General features: G+C 44.9%; 1 protein-coding gene across 4 annotated transcripts in view; it reads right to left on the bottom strand.

Moving 5' to 3' along the window:
• The window catches only part of LOC136628565 (disintegrin and metalloproteinase domain-containing protein 10-like), a 121,136-nt gene that overhangs the window by 80,641 nt on the left and 15,838 nt on the right, over positions 1-24,657 (bottom strand). For 2 of the 4 annotated variants that reach the window (XM_066604565.1, XM_066604569.1), the window contains exons 4-7: positions 21,068-21,172; positions 14,286-14,435; positions 12,176-12,261; positions 5,804-5,926 (exon numbers count right to left, since the gene is read on the bottom strand). In XM_066604565.1, coding sequence (XP_066460662.1) covers positions 5,804-5,926; positions 12,176-12,261; positions 14,286-14,435; positions 21,068-21,172 — 464 coding nt within the window. The remainder of the gene's footprint in view (positions 1-5,803; positions 5,927-12,175; positions 12,262-14,285; positions 14,436-21,067; positions 21,173-24,657) is intronic. The other 2 variants (XM_066604567.1, XM_066604568.1) reach the window with 2 other exon arrangements.

Below are 24,657 nucleotides of genomic sequence, written 5' to 3'. Positions count from 1 at the left end.
GTTTAGCGGTGAGACCTCTGTCTACTGTACTGCAGACACAGAACGGTATAACTGAAGTAGTTTGCAGCAGGCTAGGAAATGTTAGAGAGCAGTTTCATGGTGAGAGCTGGTTGTACGGCACTGCAGGCTGAGAACGCTATTACTGAAAGGCTGGGAACAGGCCTAGATGCGTAATACAAAAATTGATGCACTACTGCTCCCAGCCAGCCACAACTATAATGCACACGGTGAGATGTAGCCCTAAGAAGGACCGTTGGGGTTCTTGTACAGAGGATCAGGAATACTGTAAAATGTTCCCTATATAAGTAGCTGTGTCCCTATACTCTGCCTTATGCACTGCACACACAGAACAGTATAGCTGAAATGGCCTGCACAGCCCTAGATGCTTAAAAAAAAAATTGGTGCACTACTGCTCTCAGCCAGCCACAACAGTAATGCACACTATAAGGAGTAGCCCTAAGAAGGACCGTTGGGGTTCTTGATGACAGGATCCTACTCTAACACTTTCCCTAACCTCTGCCAGCATGCGTCTGAGGCAAGCCGCGGGCATGACCAGTTTAATTACTCGGCGGTCACCTGATCAGCCCAGCCACTCACTACTGTGGGGGGGGGGGGGGCTGGCACGTCACAGCAGGAAGTGGTAATGCCTTACCCGCATGTCTATTGGGCAGAAAGTGTAGCTAAACATGCAATTGACTCGAGTACCGCGTGGTGTTTGACTCGAGTAATGAGCATCTCGAGTACCCTAATACTCGAACGAGCATCAAGCTAGGACGAGTGTGCTCGCTCATCTCTAATTGGATTCCATTGCATTTATTTTAATTAACGATTTTTGGGGGCATAAAAAAATTGTTAGGAGTCGGGAAAATAGCACATCGGCGATCTTAAAGATAGGTCTGGCAATATCTTTTGCTGAGATACGCAGGAAGCTCCCATACACTTCTATGGAAGCTAGAAAAAAGGGAGGGAGAGGGAGTTTACTTGCGTCCAACGCTGGAAAAAGAAGAGCGCTGGCTCTATTTAAACATAAGTAGTCATTCTGAGGAGTTCTGCCGAGCGATAGATTTCTGCAGTGCAGTGTATTGTACGTAGCAGCCGTCCATGTGAATGGATGAAAATCCGCTAATTAAGATCGGGATTCCAACTTGGCTATTCTTCTTTCATGTGATTTTACCGCACATATGGGTGAACGTAAAAACGCATATGGTCATGTGAAAGAGGCCTAAGTCAGAAACGCTATCTTTTTTACTTAGGGAGAGCACATAGATGGTAGTGAGGAAACTCAAATAGTCATGCACACTCCTCTGGGTAATATGCAAATAAGGGAGATGGAATAAAACCTCCACAGTGCTACCTACTGGAAGGCAGCATTTCTTCAAGCCAAAGTCAGACTCTTTAATTTGGAAATATGACATGTGCTGCCTTATCATAGAATAACTCTTTTTAAAGGTTTTGTATATCAAAGTGATTTTGACATAGTTTTTTTTGCCACATATTGTACTTCATTTATGTGGTAAAAATAGACCGATAGAATGTGTATATTTATTAAAAGTGCCAAAATTGGGAAGTTTTTGAAAAAAAATGTCATTTTTTTTTACATTTTCAACTGCAATATCTCAAATATGTGCCAATATACTGTAAAAATTTCCATCTGTTTACTTTATTCTGGAAGCACGTTGCAAAAACTTCTTTTAGCCATTTAGGAGACGTATACATTTAACATTGATTATTAATTGACATTTTGAGGAACATTTTGTTTTAATAAAACACCAAGCCAAGATTACAAAGGCTTATAGATGTCAGAATGATAGATACCCCCACAAATGACCCCATTTAAAAACTACACCCCTTGATATATTCACTGAGGGGTGTCATGAGTATTTTGATCCCACATCTTTTTCAGGAGTTAATGCAATTCAGAGGAGAAAAAAATAAAATTTTATATTTTAGCAAATATGTTATTTTAAAGACAGGTTTTTTTTCTATAGTGCACATGAAAATGGGGATTTGCACCTCAAAATGGATACCCCTGTTTGTCTTGTGTTCATAAACATACTCATTGTGGCCCTCATCTTATGTCTGTATGCACAACGGGGCCCAAACCGAAAGGAGCTAGTGGCTTTCAGAACAGGTGTTTCAGGCCCCATTGCACACTTGTAGAGCCCTTGAGTGGCCAAAACGATAGAAACCACCAAAAATGACCCTATTTTGAAAACTAGACCCCTTAACAAATTCATCTAGGGGTGTACTGTACATTTTGACCGCAGGAAAAATTCACATTTTTGTATTTTTGGAAATTGTGTCATTTTAAAAACAGTTTGTTCTGTACAGTACACACATGAGTGAAGACTTTCACCCTAAAGTGGACACCCCTGTTTGTCCTGTGTTCAGAGACACACCCATTGTGGCCCTAATCTTATGTCTATATGCACAATTGGGGGCCAAACTGAAAGGAATATTAAACGTCAACTTTTTAAAAAACTTTTACATGATCGCCATTATCCATTGGATAACGGCAATCACCTGACCAGAGACGGCTCACTGCGGCCCTCGGACACTGCTTCAGGTTTTCGGCTACCTGTAGTAGTCAAGAACAAGGATATTTTAAATTTCTCTGGTCCTCCTCAGCTTCTGCGCTTGTGTCCACCATTTTGGCGACAGGCGCATACACCGAAGCTGGTGTAAGGTCTGCGGATAAGGATCCTGTCAGGGGACATCGCCGAATGCCTTAGGTAAGTAGTTTCACCTCCCCTCATGTATCAGATCCGTGACGGGCGGTGAAACTTTAGCTATGTATTTTTTTTACGTGATTGCCACTATCCGTTACAGAGTCTCCCGGTGATATCTCTCTGCTCTCGGCTACGCATGCTAGCAAGGCCGCTAGGCCTGCTGTGCACACACTCGATGTAAGGTCCTGGAAGGACAAGAAATTTGCGGGACATCGCGGAGGACAGGGGTGAGTACTTTCAGCTCCCCTTATATATCTGATCCATGAGAGGAGCTGAATCTTAAACTTTTATTAACTTTTTTTTACACTTTTATGTGATCGCCGGTATCCAGGGAAAACTTCCCGCCGCCCCACATAAAAGCTCAAGATTGATAGCTACCTCCAGAAGCCGACAGCATGGAGCTGTCATGTCCACGCCAATGTGGCCTTAATCCCCAGAGTGAGTGTCTTTTTACGGTCCTGGGGATTAAAGCCCACTAAAGCAGGACGTATAGGGTGGTCACTAAGGGGTTAATACAGAGGCTCACTTATCTTTTCTGTCTAGACTCAGGCTCAGTAAAAGATATGAATAGTACAACTGTTTGTGTATTATTAGTTTAGTTACACTCTGCCTAAAATTGTGACTTAGATAATAATAAGACCACGGTTTGTTTGTAATGAATGTAGAAATCCAAGGTATGCCAAAGGGTTCACTTACTTTTCTTCCACACCTCAATGCAGTGTAATTTACTTATAATGGTGTGTTGTTGCTAATTTAGCAATCGTAGAGTTTTTGTAATGCGCCTAATAACACTAACTACAACATCAACTGCTTTAGAAACAGGGACAGCCCTATAATGCCACATAGTAATGTATAAAATAGTGGAGAATGTTTTAATTATTATTTACAGAATGTAAATTTGAGTGGCCAGTGCGCACAACAGATTTTTAATTTGGGAGAAAGAGAAGTTAAAGGGGTTGTCCCGCGCTGAAACAGGTTTTTTTTTTTTCAACCCCCCCCCCCCCCCCCGTTCGGCGCGAGACAACCCCGATGCAGGGGTTAAAAAAGAACACCGCACAGCGCTTACCTGAATCCCCGCGCTCCGGTGACTTCTTACTTACCTGCTGAAGATGGCCGCCGGGATCTTCTCCCTCGGTGGACCGCAGGGCTTCTGTGCGGTCCATTGCCGATTCCAGCCTCCTGATTGGCTGGAATCGGCACGTGACGGGGCGGAGCTACACGGAGCTACACGGAGCCCCATTGAGAAAAGAAGAAGACCCGGACTGCGCAAGCGCGTCTAATTTGGCGATTAGACGCTGAAAATTAGACGGCTCCATGGAAACGAGGACGCTAGCAATGGAGCAGGTAAGTGAAAAACTTCTGATAACTTCTGTATGGCTCATAATTAATGCACAATGTACATTACAAAGTGCATTAATATGGCCATACAGAAGTGTATAGACCCACTTGCTGCCGCGGGACAACCCCTTTAAGCCGGTTTCCCACAGGCAAAAAAAAATCACACAATTTACACGTGTGAAAATGCAGAATTACGAAACTAAATACTTTTCAATGGTTTCCTTCACATTTGTGATGTTTTCCAGGGTGAATAATTCCAATATATTTATCAATGACCTGATAGAGGGACTGCACAGTAAAATATCATGATTTGCAGATGATACGAAATTATATAAGATAATTAATACAACAGAGGACAATGTACGGCTGCAAAGGGACCTAGATAAACTGGGCGCTTAGGTAGAAAAATGGCAAATGAAGTTCAGCATTGATAAATGTAAGGTTATGCACATGGGCAGGAGAAACGGATGTCACCAATATACACTAAATGGGGTACTGCTAGGGAAAAGGGAGATGGAAAAGGATCGGGGGGTACTAGTTGACTGTAGACTCAATTGGAGCAATCAATGCCAGTCCGCTGCTGCAAATGCAAATAAAGTCTTGAGGTGCATTAAAAGAGGTATAGGGGCGAGAGACGAGAACATTATCCTTCCATTATATAAGGCATTTGTCAGGCCTCATGGAATACTGTGTACAGTTCTGGACACTGATGCTCAGTAAGGTTTTCCCAGTGCTTAAGGGGGTTCAAAGATGGACAACTAAATTTATGAACGGAATGGGAGGACTGGAATACCCACAGAGGCTATCAAAACTGCGATTATTCACCCAGGAAAAAAGACGGTTAAGGGGGGACTAAATAACTATGTATAAATACATGAGGGGACAATACAAGGATCTCTCCCGTGATCTGTTTATATCCAGGACTGCGACGGGAACAAGATGGCATCCTCTACGTCTAGAGGAATGAAGGTTTCATCACCAATACAGAAGGGGGTTCTTTACTGTAAGAGCAGTGAAATTGTGGAACTCTCTTCCTGAGGACCGGGTGATGGTAAATTCGATAGAGGATTCCACCCTGTTTCAGCAGCGCTGGCATACTTTATGCCAGCGTTTTGGCTGCGTTTTCAGCTTGCCGACGCTGATTGGCTGAGACAGTCAATGAAGGGCTGTGATTGGGCATCGAGCGCGCTGACAGCCAATCACAGCACTCTATTGCTGGAGGCGGGGTTCTCAAACCTGGCCTACAGCAATAGACTTGGGAGTGTTGGAGAAGCCCGGATCAGCGTCAGAGACCAGCGGCCGCAACCCGGACCAAAGCGGCTAGGGTGAGTATAACTTTTTTTCCTCTATCCTAGCTGGGACTGATTTTCATGGTAGGGCTTCTATTGCAAGCCTTCACCCCGAAAATCGGCGAGAGGTTAACGCTGCCAAAAACGCGGCACCAAGTGTTGCCGCGTTTTCAGCAGTGCTGAAACCGCTGCCCATTCATTTTAATGGACGACGCAGGGCTGAAAACGACCCAAAAAAGAACATGCATCGCTGTCAAAGCGCAGCGTTGGGAGGCGCTGCGTTTTCAGCCCTGTGTGAGTAGCCCCATTGAAATGAATGGAAGTGTTGTACAGCGCTGGGCTGAAAAGGCAGCGCTAAACGCTGTACAAAACGCCCTGTGTGAGGAAAGCCTTAGAAACAGCTCTCCATATCTTATCTCATACATTATTTCTTTAGTCTGCTCATACCTGGGATATTGCTTCTTGTAAGTTCCCAAACCTTTTGAAAAATAAGTAGTCGGCCTTCAAATGGATGAGACATACTGTACGTGACGGGTCTACACTTCTCCTAGTTCTGATTGCAGACTCTTCCTAATAAATGCAAAAGAAATGAGCGATCTATGAAAATAATAAAATGTTGATTTGCTAAATGTGTAATTAATAAGGTATTGCTGCTTTTTTTTCAGTGCAGAGGCAACAAATCTGCAATAAAATACAGCACATGTGAATGGAGCTTAGAAACCCCATTCACACATTAAAACATTTTGGCTTGATTAACATTCAGTTACCTAGCTCAAATTACACCAGAAAACTGTCTTTCATGCTCATGTTTTTAGACACTTTTGGACAGTTTTTTGCAACGTGTCCAAAAAAGGGGTATGGCCAAAATTTCACCAAATTGCCACAAATTGTGCCAAAAGTTTGGTGCAATTTTTGGCATACAGTAAGCCAAGCAATAGGTGGTCTAAACTTAGACCAGATAGTCTTTAAATAGGACGGATTTATCATTCAGTGATAAATCTGGTGCATTGTAAGACTGGCCAGTTGAACAATTGCACTGTGTAACTTTTAGACGGTATTATTAAATAAGCCCCAATGGGGGGCGTGGCGGATATAGGAGGACAAATCGCAGAAATAATATTAAATTCAGAGGTATTTCTGAATCGACACCTCCCTCTGAACTCACTGCTTTTCTGAAAAACCTATTCCAAGCGATCATCCCACAATGCTCAGCCTCGGACCTTACAATAGACCGGGCACACAAATTACCAAGAGCTCAATCCGTTCCTCCATCCTACCCATGAGACACAATCGCACGGATCCACTTTTTCCACATCAAAGATCAACTTATGCGAGCCTCAAGACAAATCTCTACACTTCCAGCTCCGTTCCAGAACATTACACTCTACGCTGATCTCTCCCAAGCCACGATAGCAGCGAGAAAGAAATTGCTCCCCATAACCTCAGCGCTACGAAACCATGACGTAAGATACAAATGGGTCTTCCCAACTAAAATCATTGTCACAAAGAACGGGAGAACCCATGTTATTGCCACACTGGATAAAGGTCTGGAGCTACTAGAAGAATGGAATATCCCTTGCCCAGCACAAGCGGTCCAAACCCTGCCCAAGAGAAACAACCAGTCCCCCAAGATCGCGCAGGAGTGGAGAGATGCAACCTAGAACGCCAACGTCGCTGATTTCCGGCTCTACAAGGACAGGTTATGCCACCATATTTCTGCAGACTTTCCCCAAGTTTGCGCAGTCTGACTCACTGCACGATTATGTTTCTGTTTACACTTTTACTTACCCAAATGTATGTTATTTCCCACAAGGTACCTAATTGCCTGATCTTTACAAACTGCATATCCTTGTTTCCTCTATACAATGTCCGCTGTTATGTAGAGAGGTTGATGGCACGACACGGTTTTCCTGGCGCAAAACCACCACATTCCAGATAGCATTGAAGATTATGTCCCTTAACGCAAAAGGCCTGAATAGCCCATTCAAAAGAACTCTTTTGTGGAGAGAAATTAAAAGGTCTAAAGCGGAGGTGGTTTGCGTCCAGGAAACCCACTTTCAAAAAGACGACTCCATCAGACTGACTAACAGAGACTTCCCCCAAATTTTCTATGCTAATGGCCCTAAGAAAAAAGCAGGTGTCCTTGTTGCAATAAAAAAAACAGTTGCTTTCCAGCTACAAAAAGAGATTCTTGATAAGAAGGGGAGATATGTCACTGTAGTATGTAAAATTAATAATATGCCCTTCACTATAGTGAATGTCTATGCCCCAAACACTGGACAGCTTGCCTTTCTAAACGATCTATGTAAACAGATCTTGCATATAATCAAAGGTAAGCTCCTAATATGTGGGGACCTTAACACTATTCACAGTCCAGACTTGGACTCTACATCAAAAAGCGACAGAGCTCCCCCGCATCTCTATGAATGGCTACGGAAAGAAGATCTGTATGATGTGTGGAGATGTAAACACGCATCAGAGAGAGATTACACCTTTTTCTCCCACAGACATAACACCTACTCTCACATCGACATGTTTCTAACAACAAAATGGCTCTTACCAATGGTAACAGAGTGTGAAATAGGAGACATCACCTGGTCAGACCATGCCCCGATTACCCTGTCTCTCCGTCTATCCCACTCGCCTTCAAACACTTTTATTTGGAGAAATAACAACTACGTCATGTCCCTTAAAAATAAGTCTACTACCACGAGGAAATTGCTCACTGAATTCTTTGCCCTTAACTCCCACCCATCCATCAGCTCCTCAACGCTATGGAATGCTCATAAGGCATTTACAAGTGGTCTTCTCATTCAACAAACGGCTTATTATAATAAAAAACGCAATTTAACCATGCTTGATCTACTAACAAAAGTCTCCACCTTAGCTGCGATCCACAAGGCTGACCCCTCCCTGGGAAACCTACTTCCCTTAAAAAAAGCAAGAACGGAACTACAAGCGCACCTTTCAATAGATTACGAGAACCACATAAAAAGACTTAAAATGCAACACTACCACTCACATAACAAAGCAAGTAAGTTAATGGCCAATAGAGTTAAAGCAATGAAAAGCAAACTCGAGAATTCCTCACCTAATCTCTCAGACAACAAACAACAAGGTGTATAGCCCACAAGAAATCGCCAACGAATTTAGTAACTACTACAATTCACTCTACAATCTAAGCCAAGACAAAGACACCCTCCAACCTAGTGAGCAAGCAATTGACACATTCTTATCCACACTATCCCTCCCATCTCTCTCGCAAAAACAAACACAAGAGCTGTCTCTACCTATCTCGCCACAAGAAATAGAACAAACTATCAGCTCATTAAAGCCGGGCAAATCCCCAGGCCCCGACGGATTCTCGAACGACCATGGTTACCATCCCTAAGGAAGGGAAGTCCCCCGACTCTACAAGCAACTTCCGACCTATCTCTCTCCAAAACTTGGACATCAAACTCTACGCAAAAATAATAGCCAACCGACTATTTCCCATCCTGCCACAACTTATTAAAAATGACTAGGTGGGTTTTACGAGAGGGCGTCAGGCCCCGGACGGAACAAGACGCCTGATCAACCTCATAGCCAAGGCTGGCGCTGCACGGATGCCTTCTCTGCTCCTTGCCTTGGATGCGGAGAAGGCATTCGATAGGGTCCACTGGGGGTACATGAGACGTGTACTGGAACGATTCGGCTTTTCCGGGTCGATTCTCGCGGCTGTAACCGCCCTCTACACTGTTCCGTCGGCTTCTGTCCTAACAAACGGTGTTCTATCTAAACCATTTCAAATCTCCAATGGCACACGCCAATGCTGTCCGCTATCTCCTCTTGTATTCTCAATGATGATGGAGCCATTGGCAGAGGCGATTAGGTCCAACCCACATATCGAGGGCTTCCCCACAGGAACATGTACGCACGAAATTAACCTATTTGCCGACGACGTAATACTAACCCTAACAAACTCGAAATCCTCTCTCCCCCAGGTGATGTCTACCTTGCAACACTTTAGTTCCATTTCCTACTAAAAGGCAAACTCTACTAAATCACAAATGATTGGCATTAAACTACCCAAAGCAGACGAAAAATCCCTGAGAATTACATTCCCATTCCAATGGTGCTCCTCCTCCTTGCCTTACTTAGGCATACCCCTAACTCCCTCAGTTGACGGCCTTCCCTCAACAAACTTTCCCCCGTTAAAAACGCTACTACAAAAAGAACTAGACCGTCTGGGCAAATTCGAACCTAGCTGGATGGGCAGAGTGATCCTGTACAAAATGCTCATTCTCCCCCGCATTCTATACCTCCTCAGGGCCATCCCTGTGCCCATCCCAAACTCCATATTGCTTTCATTTCACCAACAAATGAACAAATTCATTTGGAGATGAGCGAGACCTAGAGTGGCATTCTCTATTCTAAATAGACCCCTGAAATTCGGTGGCATAGGTCTTCCCAATCTACGAAACTACCACAATGCTTTTCTAATTGACCAAAGCAGACACTGGTGCAACATGGTGGCGGACAAAACATGGGCCTTCATCGAATCTAATCTAACGGGCATAGCCAATTGGAAAGTATACCTTCTAGCAAACTCAATTCGCCCCCAAGAAGCCTCTCAACAGCCCCCATCAGTTCAAGCCACACTAAAAGCAGGGAATACACTGGGACCGGGCTCAAACCTGGATCCAAATACTTCTACAAAAATCCCACTGCCTTTTCTCACTCTAAAGTTCTTAATTCCTGACCTCTGCTTAAACAACTGGACTTACAAAGAAACCATGAATATTTCTGACCTGTACTTGAGCAACAGTCTACTCTCCTTTCCTCAGCTACAAGAAAAATTTGCAGTCCCACCCCTAGAGTACTTCACCTACTTAAGTATCTGCAACTTCCTAAGAGCCCCCAAGATTATCTCCTCCATGCTACCAAATCCGCTAAACGATTTATTAAATGCAAATATAACACTTCAAAAAAAACTCTCCAAATCTATCTATACTTGCCTATCTGGCACACAGTCTTTTAAGAAAACAATCATTTTCTGGAATTGGGAAAAAGACCTGAACAAAAAATTCTCACAGGAAATGTGGTGTGAGGCAGTGAGATGGGCTCACAGATGCACCTCCTGTGCCTCACACTGGGAACAGTACCAGAAACTCCTGACTAGGTGGTATTGCTCCCACTAAGGCTGTCGCAGATGAAAAAGGAGTTGTCTCCGCAATGCTGGAGGGGATGTGGGGAACTGTATCATTATTTCATATATTTTGGCCTTGCCCCCTCATACGCCACTTCTGGAGTAAGGTTTCACAGTGCATATCCAACTTACTACCTACTTCTGGGAAACTCTAACCTGAACTAGCCCTCCTCCTACTGGGTATAGGAAATATACCTAGGAGGCATAGAGTAATAGTGTGCCACATACTCCACACCTCGCGAATACCTGTAGCAAGGAAATGGACATCTAAGTATATTCCCTCCATAGAGGAGATGCAAGACTCTGTTTCTTCAAACTGCGTACACGAAAAACTAATTGCCCTCCAAAAAGACACTCTAGCCCAATTCCGAAAAAACTGGGCAGGTTGGTTCCAGACAATGAAAATGCCAACAGGATTTGACTAGTGGCTAACCAGCTTATCACTCTCCAACCTCTCATTTTCTCCTCTCCCCCTCCCCCCCCTACCCCCTGTCTCCGTCTACCCTACACACTCTTTAAGCTATAGGGGTCAGCTTCTGAAATAACTCCAATGCCTATCGAGGTCCCATCTCCCTCTAACAACACAAACATATTTGGAAACTACTAAACCACTCCTGTATGACTCTATGATGTTCGACCGACAGACAGATATTCAATATGTTCTAAGGTACCTTGAAGTTAAGATTAAGTTTATACTATCCCCTGGTCATCCCCCCCCCCCCCTCTTTCCCTTCATTCCCCATCCCCCACCCCACCCCCTACCACTTAAAGCTGTTACATGCAATGCCTTTGTTAATGATGAACAATTAACAACTTTTATGCTTGCACAAGTTGTATGTTTCGAAAATGCCAATAAAAATGTATTGATTAAAATAAGCCCCAATGTGCAGATGTGAAAGCATGCCGTAGGTTCTGAAACCTGCATGTTGTACCCTACAAGTGATTTATCTCAAACGTACCACAGATTTTACAAACACTATTTGATGCAGTAAAACCCGCAACATTTATTGCAGATTTTGCGCGATATCAGGACGAGAAACTAAGCCTGATATCACACTTGCCAACTTCACATCCAGATGCAAAGTGTTTTTCATTCAAGAAGCCTTGTATCACTTGCGATGCTCAGGTATGTGTTTCATGCACGTCAAAGGATCGCAAGTGTTTCCCATTGTTTTCAATTTGAAGCAAAACAATGCACTTGCATTCACATCGTACAGTATACAAGTGCCATCAATGTCTTTAACCCCTCCCCTCCCCATGACGTAAGGGTACGTCATGGGAGCGGGGTACTTCTCGCAAAATGATGTACCTTTACGTCATAGGGATAATGCGAGATCATAACAGATGTCACTAGTAGCCGGCCTCCCGCTGCAAATCATATTCACGAATGTTTTGTGCATCTCGCAATATGCAAAGTTCATGCAACATTAGTGCTCGTGTGCATGTAGCCTAATATGGTCGTATAGCGTGTTACACATGATTAGAGCCAAATTACTATGTCATATAGGAATCTGCCAGAACAAGGCAGTGAGATCTTTCCCAAAACCAGGTTTCCACTCATTCCACTAATTAATCACCTTACAAGATAGTGAGTAACCACAGGAGAAATATTAAGCACTTCCAGTACTTACCTTTAGGTTCCACTTCATCTTCTCTAAAAAATCGTATTTCTTTAAGGCTAGATCAAAAGAACGCACATCTTTCATAAGAAAGTAGTCTGAAAACAGAAGTCCATATAGATTTTTATGGAGCTTTGATATGCAGTATTAGTAAAAATGTACTTAATTTTGTTACCTGATAATACAAAATATGTTGCTGCCTTAGTTTTGAAGATGTGGCATGTTACTAGCTTCATAAAATTATTCATTCATTCATGGGAAGAGTGGAAACCAAGCTGAGTTTGGTGAAGGGGTGCATATGACATGATATGCCCCATGTATGGGCAATGGAGAGGTAGAGACACCGCAAAGGAAGATTAGCAGGGTTGCCATAGACTCTCATTTCATTGTTGGAGGATATTTGGGTATTGAGGTATCTGGCAGATGTGTAGTGGTGGACAGTTAGGCTGTGAAGGATTTAATTTCTTAGTGACAAAGCTTTTATTTTCGTTATCCCCCCCCCCCTCTTAAAAAATCGTAACTCCTTTATTTATCCTTCAACGTAGCTGTATGAGGGCTTGTTTTTTGCGCGACGAGTTTTATTTTTCATTGGTACTATTTAATGTACCATATAACGTACTGAGAAATCATTTTCTGCTGCCATCTTCTGCGCAATAACTTTTTTTATTTTTCTTTCGACATAGTTGTACAAGGGCTCATTTTTTGCGGGACGTCCTGTAGTTTGCGTTGGTACCATTATGGAAAACATACGACTCTTTGATCACTTTTTATTGCATTTTTTCTTAGAGACAGGGTGAGCAAAAAAGCGTATTTCGGTGTTCTTTTTTTTTTTTCTGACGCAGTTCACCGTGCGGGAAAAAAATAATGTGTTGCTTTGATAGATGGGACTTTGTCGGATGCAGCAATACCAAATATGTATGTATTTATTATAAATATGGCAAAAGGTTTTTTTTTTTAAAGCTTTTATTACTTTTTTTTTAATAATTAGTAAAACTTTACTGATCTTATTTTAACCTTTTTTTAATCTCCAGAGGAGACGGCAACTTGCAATGCTTTGATTGCTCCTACAATATGATGTAATGCCATAGCATTACATCATACTGTGATAAGGCAGGCAATCTATCAAGCCACCCCACGGGCATGGCTTGATAGGCATTCCATCATGACAGCCGTGGGGCCTTCCAGAGGGCCCACGGCTGCCATGACATCCGGATGGCATCCTACGATCTCATTGTGGGGGCGCCGTACGGGGCCACCGAACAGTGTTCGGGGGATTTGAATACTTCTGTCAGAATTAACAGCAGCATTTAAAGGGTTAACAACTCCGATGACGTGAGCTGCTTACTGGAGCTGTTGCCACCGAGTGTCGGCTGTAAGAAACAGCTGGCAGCCGCAATGTATGAAGGAAGATCGCTGCGCGATCTCTCTTTATACGTACCCTGGTGATACAGGACATAAAAACATGATAGATCGGTCACTAAGGGTTAATAGGCATTTTGGTTATATAAATAGCGATGAGACACCAGATAGGGTGGTTTCACATCTGTGTCAGGATCTCCAATTGGAGGTTAAGTTGCAGATCCGGCATAAAATACTGGAAGAAAAAGTGCTGCATGACGCGCTTTTTCTTCTAGCTAAAATATGGGAAGCTGAGCAGAAAGGGAAAGGGACTTGTTATTTGTATAGTGCCAACTTATTCCTCGGGTAATTCTTTGTTTATTACCTAGCAAGCTGGGTACTCATTTTATTGACCTCGGAAGGATGGAAAGCTGAGTCAACCTTGAGTCAGTTACCTGAACCAAGCGGGAAAAGAACCTGCAAACTTCAGGTTGTCAGTGAGAGCTTAGGACTGCATTCTGCTGCTTTAACACTCCGCACCACACAAGGCTACAGGGCTTGTCCGAAGCTGTTTGGTCCCATCCTAAAACGTAGGCATTTGGCAACAGGGATACCCCTTTCCTGTTGTCCAAACAGAGCAGGAAAGCGGAACCTCCGATGCTGATGTGAGCCACCCATAAATTTATACTCTCTTACCCTGGCAAGAGCATTATATACTACAGCTTTATGTCATGAATAGAGCTTTTAATAATGTTCTATATAATGTGAGGAGTTCCTTACTTACCAATATCTCTTTCATGGTACATATATGAATCCACTGTGCCATTGCTATGCTTCTCATACTCTATGTAAAAAGTACCATTTCTTCTTGTTTGGATAGACCCATGAAAATAGCCATCGAGCACAGACCCATGACAGAATGAATCATTTTCATCTAAATTAAACAAGAGGTGATTTGGGTTATTCCATCAAGATAGTAAAGTGCCTAATTTATACTAAGGCTTGTTTCACATGAGCGTATTAATACAAAGGGGTGTCCCTGTTTTAGGTGAGTTTTTGCGTGGAGATACTAGGAATTTAAAATGATTAGTTTTAATTAATTGGCACTAGGACTAGAGATGAGCGAGCATACTCGCTAAGGACAATTGCTCGATCGAGCATTGCCCATAGTGAGTATCTCCCCGCTCGTCAGAGAAGGTTCGGGTGCCGGCCGTGTGACAGTGAGCAGGAGGGAGTGGGGGGGAGAGAGGAAGAGAGAGGGAGAGATCGAGCAATTGCCCTTAGCGAGTATGCTCGCTCATCTCTAACTAGGACTAATGCCCTATTCATAAGAGTTTTAGATGTGAGTTCTTTGTGAGTTTGTAACTGAAAAAACTTGGACCTATTAAACTCAATGGGGCTTATCAGAGCAGTGACTTATTATCACAGACTGACAGTCCGTGTAAAAATGTTGCAGCATGTCCTATTCTCGTCCAAGTCATGTAAGAGAGTGAAATGTCCACTTTTCCGCAAATTGGACAGAAATTTGCAAGTTGCCCCTGAGTATTGGCTATCTCCAACCTGCATCTTCTGCATGGACACTTGACATCACATTAAGGCTGGATTCACACATAGTTCGTTTGGTGCAGAATTTGTTGTGAATCTGCAGCAGATTAAATACAGGGTTTATGGAGACTGCCATAGGCACAACACCGAGCGTAGTTGCACTCGAGGGGAATCCCTTCTCCTTTGCTAAACTCCCTGTCAGAGAGCAGGAATTTAAAAATTACTGTGTGAAGATAGATGCTGCCCGATCTTTCCCGTGTAGTGGCCCAGAGTTAATGGGGCCCTTTCATAATGTTATATGTCTGTCTCATGTCAATGTATTGTCAGCGTCTTATTTGTGGCATGCATCAGATTTATGTGTATTACACATTTGCAGGACTTAATGAGTTAGTGTCTGATTTGTCTAGTCCTGTCTGGAAAATGTATCGGTTTGTGGTTCACGTGATCGTGCTGTGTATCTGTGAGAAGGTACAGGCTCATAAAATGGAAGAATCTGTCTCAAAATGGCCGCTAGATACAAAATGGAGCATTATAATATATAAATAAGCTTGTGCGTATTGAAACAATAATTCAAGCAGAAATAACTAGAGCATGAGATTCGGTGCAATGTCTAATGATTTGTTTTTATTCTTCCGAGAACCAAGCCTGAAACAATCCTTATCAGAAGAAACTCCTCCACGCCATGAGGTTTGGAAAAAAAGAACAAATTGTGCTAACGAGATATTACAACCGTCTAGAAGCACAAGGGAGGACCAAGGAGGACGAGATAACGCCGGGAGAAACAGACATTTGAAGGATATTACACATATATTTTCACGTTACGCTATTACTGAACAATGCATGATTCTTAATGTTTGTCTAAGCCAATGAGATTAACGCTGTGACTAATGACGTATTCCTTTCCTGTATTAGAACTATACCAAAGTGAATAAACTTTCAGAGTACATACGCCTTAAGCAGAGTGAGCTATATACTTGCCGGGGCTCTCTTTACGTATCTGAGGAGAACTGGAAACCAACTCTTTGTGTGGTTCTTGGCCTCCGTGGTGCACCGGATACGAATTAATTTGGAACCCAAGGCTTGAAAGGTTAATGTGACCGGTCATGTGTAACGGTCCTTAACACTGTGTTTGCAAGAATGCAAGGGTAAGGGTAGAAGTCTGTTAGTCAGGAGAGAAGAGTGAGGTCTAACAGTGAGTGAATCAAGTAAGCGAGCCACACAGACACCGGACATCTGTGTGTGGGGGAAATGGAGGAAGCCGAGCAACTTCCTTATGCTCAGCCTGGGTCCATTCTACCCAAGAGATCTCGGTGCTGTTACTGAGCATCAGGAGCAGGAAAAGCTGCTTTGCAGCAATGAGAGGACAACGTGAGTGAATGTTGACCAGTAGAGAGAGAGAGTCGCTGTGAACGGGATCACACAGATAACTGGGACTGTGGATTATTCGAGTATCCCGAGAATCCTCCCTGTTGCACCACTCTGGTTTGTTGTACTTATACCAAGACTGCTTGTTTGGAACTACATTGAGAAGTTTACAGTAAACGGACAGAGCCAACCGTTCACGTTTCTTGTTCAGAAAGTTGCCCTGTGTGTGGACTACCTTATTATATCATGAAGATCCACAGCAGAGGATGAAACTGTGTTTCATCATTTTTTCAAGTGTGCATGTTTATTTCAAGAGTGAGACAAGCCACTGCCAGTCCTACTTCCAATGTTAACTAAATCATTTGTTATTACTGCTGAGGTATATTTGTATGTTCACACGGGCAGAATCTATGTTGGATTTTTCTGCTTGGATTCTGGCTCAAAAGACATAAATCTACGGCTGAGCTATGGAATTCAGCTGCAGCTATGTACTTTTGTATACTTGCCTGATGGAGGAGCCTTTAAGATTCAAAAGCTTGCAAAGTTTTTAAGTGAGTTGATCTCAAGTTTTGCTATTCTATTATATTTTTTAACTCGAATGTATGCCTCGTCTCTTTGAATAGTGTTATTCTAAATCCTAATGCAAAAGCCCAATGTGTAAACATAGCCTTTACAGCCTTAACAATCTACATAAGTAATAAGTATAAAGATCTAGGCAGGAGTGCACGACCTGGCAATCTGGGCCACATGCAGCCTGCAAACCTATTCTGTGCATCCCCCAACCATCTTCTCACAGACACATGTCGCAACCTATAAGTAACGCCAGAAATGGTAGCACCCCGGATTGGGATACTGCAGGGAAATGACTTTCTACCCAAGCATACAGCTGGAGTTGGAGGGTTTAGTGCATGGACCTGTCACGGTGGTACTTAACAACTCCTGTTCCCGAAGGGAGTTACTGCAGCATAAGACAGGGACAGTAGTCCTCAGGATGAGGGGGGTAGTAGTTGTCAGTTCGTGACGCCACCGTTCCACACACTGGCATTCATACACGACCGATTAATAAACTCTGGAGTAGTGCATCGTACCTCGGGTCATCAGGAACAGTTGGGTTACTCTATCTCTCTCTTTTTCTCTCTCTGGACTATGCTAACTCATCTACATCCACAGTCCATATGCTACGGGATGTCGTTCCTCCTCTTTCATCTCCACTAACATCTTCTGTGTTAGCTCCGAGCAACAGGTAAGATTGCTACCTGCTCCAACAGAGAAAGAAGAAGACCCTTTCCCGCTCTCAGACACTCACATTTATAACCTCACTTGTACCACATGACACTATAAGATAGATACATTCAGCATGCAGCAGAGCTGACAATGATTTTAATGGGGTTAACTCTTCAGATGCTGCAGCTGTGCAACACTCATACAGAAAAAAATAGACATGAGAGATTTGCACAGTGCATCCACATAAGACAGACATGTATGACAATTATGGAGTGGTCCACAATGTTGTTCTGGGACACTACACAAGCTTGTCTGTGTCTGATGGCTGCTGCTCACATGATCTTCCATTTCCATGCCTTACGCTAGCCTTTAGAAGTAGTGCGCTGGAATAAGATGAGCAAAATTTATTAAGAATCATATGCCTCTAGTGCATTTTTGGCCAGTTTGTGTGCCGAAAAGCAAATCCACACCAACTGAGACACTGAAGGGGTTAACTCTGGCCGGTCTCTATATTCCGCCTGGGTTCAGGTATTACGCCCGTTAGGAGTGAAGGGAGTCCGTGTCTCACAAACAGAGAGTTAGTTGCTGGAGATGTGTTTTTGTAAAACATGTTTGGGCCTGTTTTTTTTTTTTTGAATGGATGACAGGCTTGGTAGTGGGGCTGTCTATTCCGCTGCTTCCACTCCAGGTCTTATTAGGGGGAGGCAAGCTCCCCATGTGTAGAGGCAGGGTAATTAACCCAGCCCAAAAAGTCTGCAAAGAGGCAGACAGAGGAGAGGCCGGGTGCAGCTAGATGCTGGAAGCTGCTGTTCTCATGAGATGCCTTATCCCTTACCAAGGGACAAACTGAACTGTGTGGTTTTTGTGCGGCTGCAGCGGGCCGTCCGTATAGTCAGGGACGGACTCTGTATAATAAGTGCTGGATAAGCAGGATTTTTGCTTATGCTTGAAGTTGAGGCTGTATACTGTTTATTTTATGCTTTCTAATAAACAAAGGCTAAGCCTGTATGGACTTTATCTGCTGTTGTGGTTTCTGACTTCGGAGCTGGCAGTGAGCAAATGCAGTCTTAAAGAGACATACCAAGAAAAGGACTGTCATATTGTGCTGACACTGCATGTCCTGAGTGAAAGCGGCAGGTGACTTGCGTAAGAAGGCTGCTAACATGGAGGACCTGGTCAGACCGATCATGCAGATCAGTCTGCAGCAACAAGAAACCAATTGCCTACTGCTGGAACAAATGGTTGCACTTCGCGAGGCGGTGGCAATGCAGCGGACTGCGACTGCTGAGGGGCCAAACACAAACCTGCAAGAGGCCCGTGGAGTGCAACCATCAGTGATGGCCACAGTACAAGCCTTGCTGCAAAAGATGACTCCTACGGACGACGTGGAAGCCTACCTCAGCATCTTTGAGAGCGTAACAGAGCGGGAAAGGCTGCCTATGGACCTGTGGGCAGATGTCGTGGCGCCTACTCTGACAGGTGAACCCAAAAAGCCTATTATGACCTGAGCGAGGTGAACTCCCGTGACTACGCCAAGCTACAAGCGGAGATCCTGGCTCATCTGGGGTTACCATGCAGGTGCGCGAAGGCCGTGTCCATACCTGGACTTTTTCTGAGAGCCTACCACCATGGACCCAGATGCATGACCCTATCCACCTGGTGATGAAGGGGCTTCAACCAGTGGAGTGCACTCCAGCGCACCTGATAGAGAGGGTCAGGACAAGTTCAACCGTTCCTTGCCGCCTAGGATACAGCGCTGGGTTGGACAAGCAGGACCTACAGATGCAAACCAACTTGTGAACCTAGTGGAGAGATATGGTGCCACCAAGGAGCTGCTACATTCTTCTTCCAGCCGGCGCACTGCCAGGGAGGCCATGTCTCACAAGGGAGCTGGTAAGACTGCTCCGTTTACTTCTGGTGGGAGGCATGAGGTAAAGGGAGCGGGCTCAGAGGCAGAGCCAGCACCTGGGCCTCCACCGGGGTCTTGTGAAAGAGGTTCAGGCCACATGCAGTCCTGGAGGTGCCATGAGTGGGGCCACATAGCAGCCCACTGTCCCCTTACCACCGAGCCTATGGATTGCAGCAACTTCAGACGTGTGTCCCTATATGCACGCCCTGTTCTGGCTGCAGAGCCTATAGCCGAGACTGCACCACAGGTGTGCACCGTGTGCATTGGGGGTCATTCCATTCTAGCTCTGCTGGACTCTGGAAGCCTTGTGACTTTGGTACAAGGAGCTCTGGTCAAGTTGGGGGCATACACTAGATGGAAAGTTGGAGTGCTTTACATCCACGGTGACACTCGGGAGTACCCCACCACTGTTATCTGCATGGACACACCTTGTGGAACAACCACCCATGAAGTGGGGGTAGTTCTGGCGTTAATACATAAAGTCATACTCGGAAGGGACTTTCCTTTACTTTGGGACTTGTGGAGGGGTAAAAACCCAGGGTCTTCTAATAATGTCTGTGTTGATAATGTGTACCAGGAGGTAACACCAGAACCATATGACCCAGACGCTGAGGTACCAGCTGTAGGGGTGACCACAGGTGACAAAGACAATTTTCCCCTAGCTGTGCTGGCTGGTGACGCGGAGAGTCGGAAGAAAGCTCCTGACATTCCTGAACTGGAAATGTTGCGCGAGAACTTTGGCACTGCTCAACTCCGGGATCCCACCTTGTTAAGGGCCCGGGAAAATATGAAGGCTATTAACGGTGTACCTCAAACCCCCAGGGCGAATAGGGAATACCCTTACATGGCAGTTAACAGTGACTTACCCTACCGGGTAGATAAGGTACGCAGGGAGGAGCTGGAATAGCTAGTTGTGCCCCAACCATACCGCCGTGTAGTCCAAGACCTGGCCCATAAACATGTGCTAGGTGGTCACCTAGGATGTGAAAAGACCCGAGAGCGGGTGTTACAAAAGTTCTGTTGGCCAGGTGTACAAGAGGATGTTAAAAAATACTGTGGCTCGTGTCCAGTGTGTCAGCTTACTGCTCCCGTGTCTCACTTTAGGAGCCCTTTGGTACCTCTACCTGTGATAGAAGTCCCTTTTGACCGGATTGCCATTGACCTAGTTGGCCCTGTAGTGAAGTCCGCTAGGGAGCATCAGCATATACTGCTTGTGTTGGATTACGCCACGCTGTATCCTGAAGCGGTACCCCTAAGAAACACCTACTCCAAGCTCATTTCCAGGGAGCTATTTCATATGTTTTCCCACACAGGCATAACCAAGGAAATCCTCATGGACCACTGGACTCCATTAATGTCCAAGGTCATGAAGGAAATGTGTAAGCTACTGAAAATGAAACAGCTGCGTACATCTGTGTATCATCTCCAGACTGATGGCTTGGTGGAAAGGTTTAACAAGACTTTGAAGGGCATGTTAAAAAGGGTGGTCAGCAAGGATGGGAAGGATTGGGATTGTGTGTTACCATATTTGATTGCCATGAGGTGCCTCAGTCTTCCACAGGTTTCTCCCCATTTCAGTTGGTGTATGGCAGACACCCACACGGCCTCCTTGACATTGCCAAAGAAACCTGGGAGAGTAAGCACACCCATTACTAAAGTGTCATAGAACACATTACATTGATGCAGGACAGAACAGCAGCGGTCATTCCCATAGTGAAAGAGCACATAGAGCAAGCACAGGAGGCTAAATGCAGGACCTTTAACCCAGGTAACAGAGTGTTAGTATTGGTGCCCACTGTAGAAAGCAAGTTTTTGGCTATGTGGCAAAGTCCATACGAGGTAATTGAGCAGGTAGGAGAAGTCAATTACAAAGTGTACCAGCATGGCCGGAGAAAGCCCAAGCAGATATACCATGTGAATCTGCTCAAACCCTGGAAAGATAGAGAATCCCTGTCAGCTGCGAGGGTGCCGAGTCGTGATGCTTCGGTTAAATCTCTGAGATCCGGCCCTAGTGTGAAAGAACTAGGAGTGTGTATCTCGGAGACCCTGTCTAAGGTACAAAGGCAGGAAACAAAAGAGTTCGTACACAGAAACTCTGATGTATTTTCAGAAGTACCGGGGCGTACTTCAATCATTAAGCATGACATCCTTATCGAGCCTCAGGTGAGGGCCCATCAAAAACCATACAGGTTGCCCGAGACTCGTAGACAGGCCATATCGGAAGAGGTTATAAAGATGGTGGACCCTGGGGTTATTGAGGAATCAAAGAGTGATTGGTCAAGTCTAGGGATGAGCGAGTATACTCGCTAAGGCACTACTCGCTCGAGTAATGTGCCTTAGCCAAGTATCTCCCCGCTCGTCCCGAAAGATTCGGGGGCCGCCGCGGGGCGGGGAGCTGCGGGGGAGAGCGGGCAGGAATGGAGGGGAGATCTCTCTCTCCCTCTCTCCCGCCCGCTCTCCCCTGCTCCCCGCCGCAACTCACCTGTCAGCGGCGGCCCCCGAATCTTTAGGGACGAGCAGGGAGATACTCGGCTAAGGCACATTACTCAAGCGAGTAGTGCCTTAGCGAGTATACTCGCTCATCCCTAGTCAAGTCCCATTGTCCTGATTCCCAAACCAAATGGCTAAGGTTCTGACATGACTTCCGGAAGTTGAACGAGGTGTCAAAGTTTGACTCCTACCCGATGCCATGTGTTGACGAGCTGATAGAGAGACTGGGACGTACTAGGTTTTTTACGATGTTAGACTTGACTAAAGGGTATTGAAAGGGGTGCCGCTCACTGATGAAGCCAAGGAGAAGACTGCTTTTGTTACCCCGGAGGGTCTGTTTCAGTATGTCTGTCTTCCTTTTGGGCTACATGGGGACCCTGCCACTTTCCAAAGGTAAATGTGTGTGGTCTTAAAACCCTATCGTAGATATGCGTCCACATATCTGGATGATATTATTATTTTCAGTGATAATTGGAAAAGCCACTTGCCAAAAGTACAGGCTGTAATTGATTCCCTCAGGGCTGCAGGCTTGACCACAAACCCTAAAAAGTGTACGTTGGGTTTAGAGGAAGCCCGCTATCTGGGATACGTTACAGGCAGAGGTGTCATAAAGCCTCAGGTGAATAAAGTAAAGGCCATCCCAAACTGGCCCCAGCCAGTGACCAAGAAGCAACTGAGAGCATTGTGAGATACTATCGCAGGTTCATCCCTAACTTTGCCACTATTGCAGCACCCCTAACTTTGACACTACTGCAGTGCCCCTCAAGGGAGGTAGATCCGTCCTGGTGAAGTGGGATGAAGAGGCCGAACAGGCGTTCCAGAAGCTGAAGTCCAGTCTTTTGCAGAGAGCCAGTCCTAATTACTCCTGACTTCACCAAAGTGTTTGTAGTACAGACAGATGCTTCCGATGTGGGTTTAGGGGCTGTCCTTTCCCAAGAGGTTGGAAGTAAGGAGCACCCAGTCACCTATCTGAGTAGGAAGCTTACAGCTGCAGAGAAAAACTACAGCATCGTGGAACGTGAGTGCCTGGCGGTGAAATGGGCTCTTGAGTCTCTGAGGTACTACCTGCTAGGTCGTCACTTCAGGTTAGTGACAGGCCACTCCCCTCTCACCTGGATGAGCCAGGCTAAGAAGCGAAACGCACGGGTGACAAGGCAGTTTCTCACTTTACAGACCTACAAGTTCTCCATAGAGCACAAAGCTGGTAAGCTACAGGGGAATTTTGACGCATTGTCCAGAGCTCACTGTTTGTTAGCTAAAAGTGTTCACCCCCACAGGTTCGAACATAGGGGGAGGGTATGTGAGAAACTGAAGGGGTTAACTCTGGACAGTTGCTATATTCTATCTGAGTTCAGGTATTACGCCCATTAGGAATGAAGGGAGTCTGTGTCTCACGCAAAACCAGGGAGTGACGTGATCTCCAGCAGTTAGTTGCTGGAGATGTGTTTTTGTAAAACATGTTTGTGCCTGGTATTTTTTGGGAATGGATGGCAGGTCTGGTAGTGGGGCTGTCCATTCCACCCCCTCCATTCCAGGTCTTATTAGGGGGAGGCAAGCTCCCCATGTGTAGAGGCTGGGTAATAAACCCAGCCCATAAAGTCTGCAAAGAGGCAGACAGAGGAGAGGCTGGGTGCAGCTAGATGCTGGCAGCTGCTGGTCTCATGAGATGCCTTATCCCTTACCAAGGGACAAACTGGACTGTGTGGTTTTCGTGCGGCTGCAGCGAGCCGTCCGTATAGTCAGGAGCGGACTCTGTATAGTAAGTGCTGGATAAGCAGGATTTTTGTTTATGCTTGAAGTTAAGGCTGTATACTGTTTATTTTATGCTTTCTAATAAACACAGGTCAAGCCTGTATGGACTTTATCTGCTGTTGTGGTCTCTGACTGCCGCTCACACTGTAAACCCGCGCTTTACGTGAGCTAACTCTCCCACAACTTTCATAAACTTGCACTATGACTTATGCCAGCTTCTTATATACCTTTGTAGTAAATCTGTTGGTCCATGAGAGGTCACCTTTTCCTACTAAACTGCACCTACTTTTCACAAAACTAGCGACCATTGCGCAAAAATAAAATTTGCGACTTCAATCTGTCAAAATTCTGGTGAAAATGTATAAATGAATTTCCCCCCTTACCTATATTTTGTTATTCACATGCTATAGAGCCTCGTGTGGCGCAGAGTGTAAGCTCTCGCCTACGACCTGAAGGTTGCAAGTTCGATCCCCACGTGCGTCAGGTAGCCGGCTCAAGGTTGACTCAGCCTTCCATCCTTCCGAGGTCGGTAAAATGAGAACCCAACTTGGTGGGGGGTAATTAAGTAATAATTACCTGAAAGCGCTGCGTAATAAGTTGGCGCTATACAAATACCATGATTTATTTTATTTATTTATTTTAAATGTAAGACACTTGATAATCCATGTTTCATTTATAGGTCCTTATTAGAGATGAGCGAACGTACTCGTCCGAGCTTGATGCTCGTTCGAGTATTAGCGTGTTCGAGATGCTCCTTACTAGAGGTGAGCACCACGCGATGTTCGAGTTACTTTCACTTTCCTCTCTGAGACGTTAGCGCGCTTTTTTTGGCCAATAGAAAGACAGGGAAGGCATTACAACTTCCCCCTGC

This window comes from Eleutherodactylus coqui, chromosome 5, assembly GCF_035609145.1.
Source record: "Eleutherodactylus coqui strain aEleCoq1 chromosome 5, aEleCoq1.hap1, whole genome shotgun sequence".
Lineage (NCBI taxonomy): Eukaryota > Metazoa > Chordata > Amphibia > Anura > Eleutherodactylidae > Eleutherodactylus > Eleutherodactylus coqui.
This window is presented reverse-complemented; position numbering and strand designations above follow the sequence as displayed.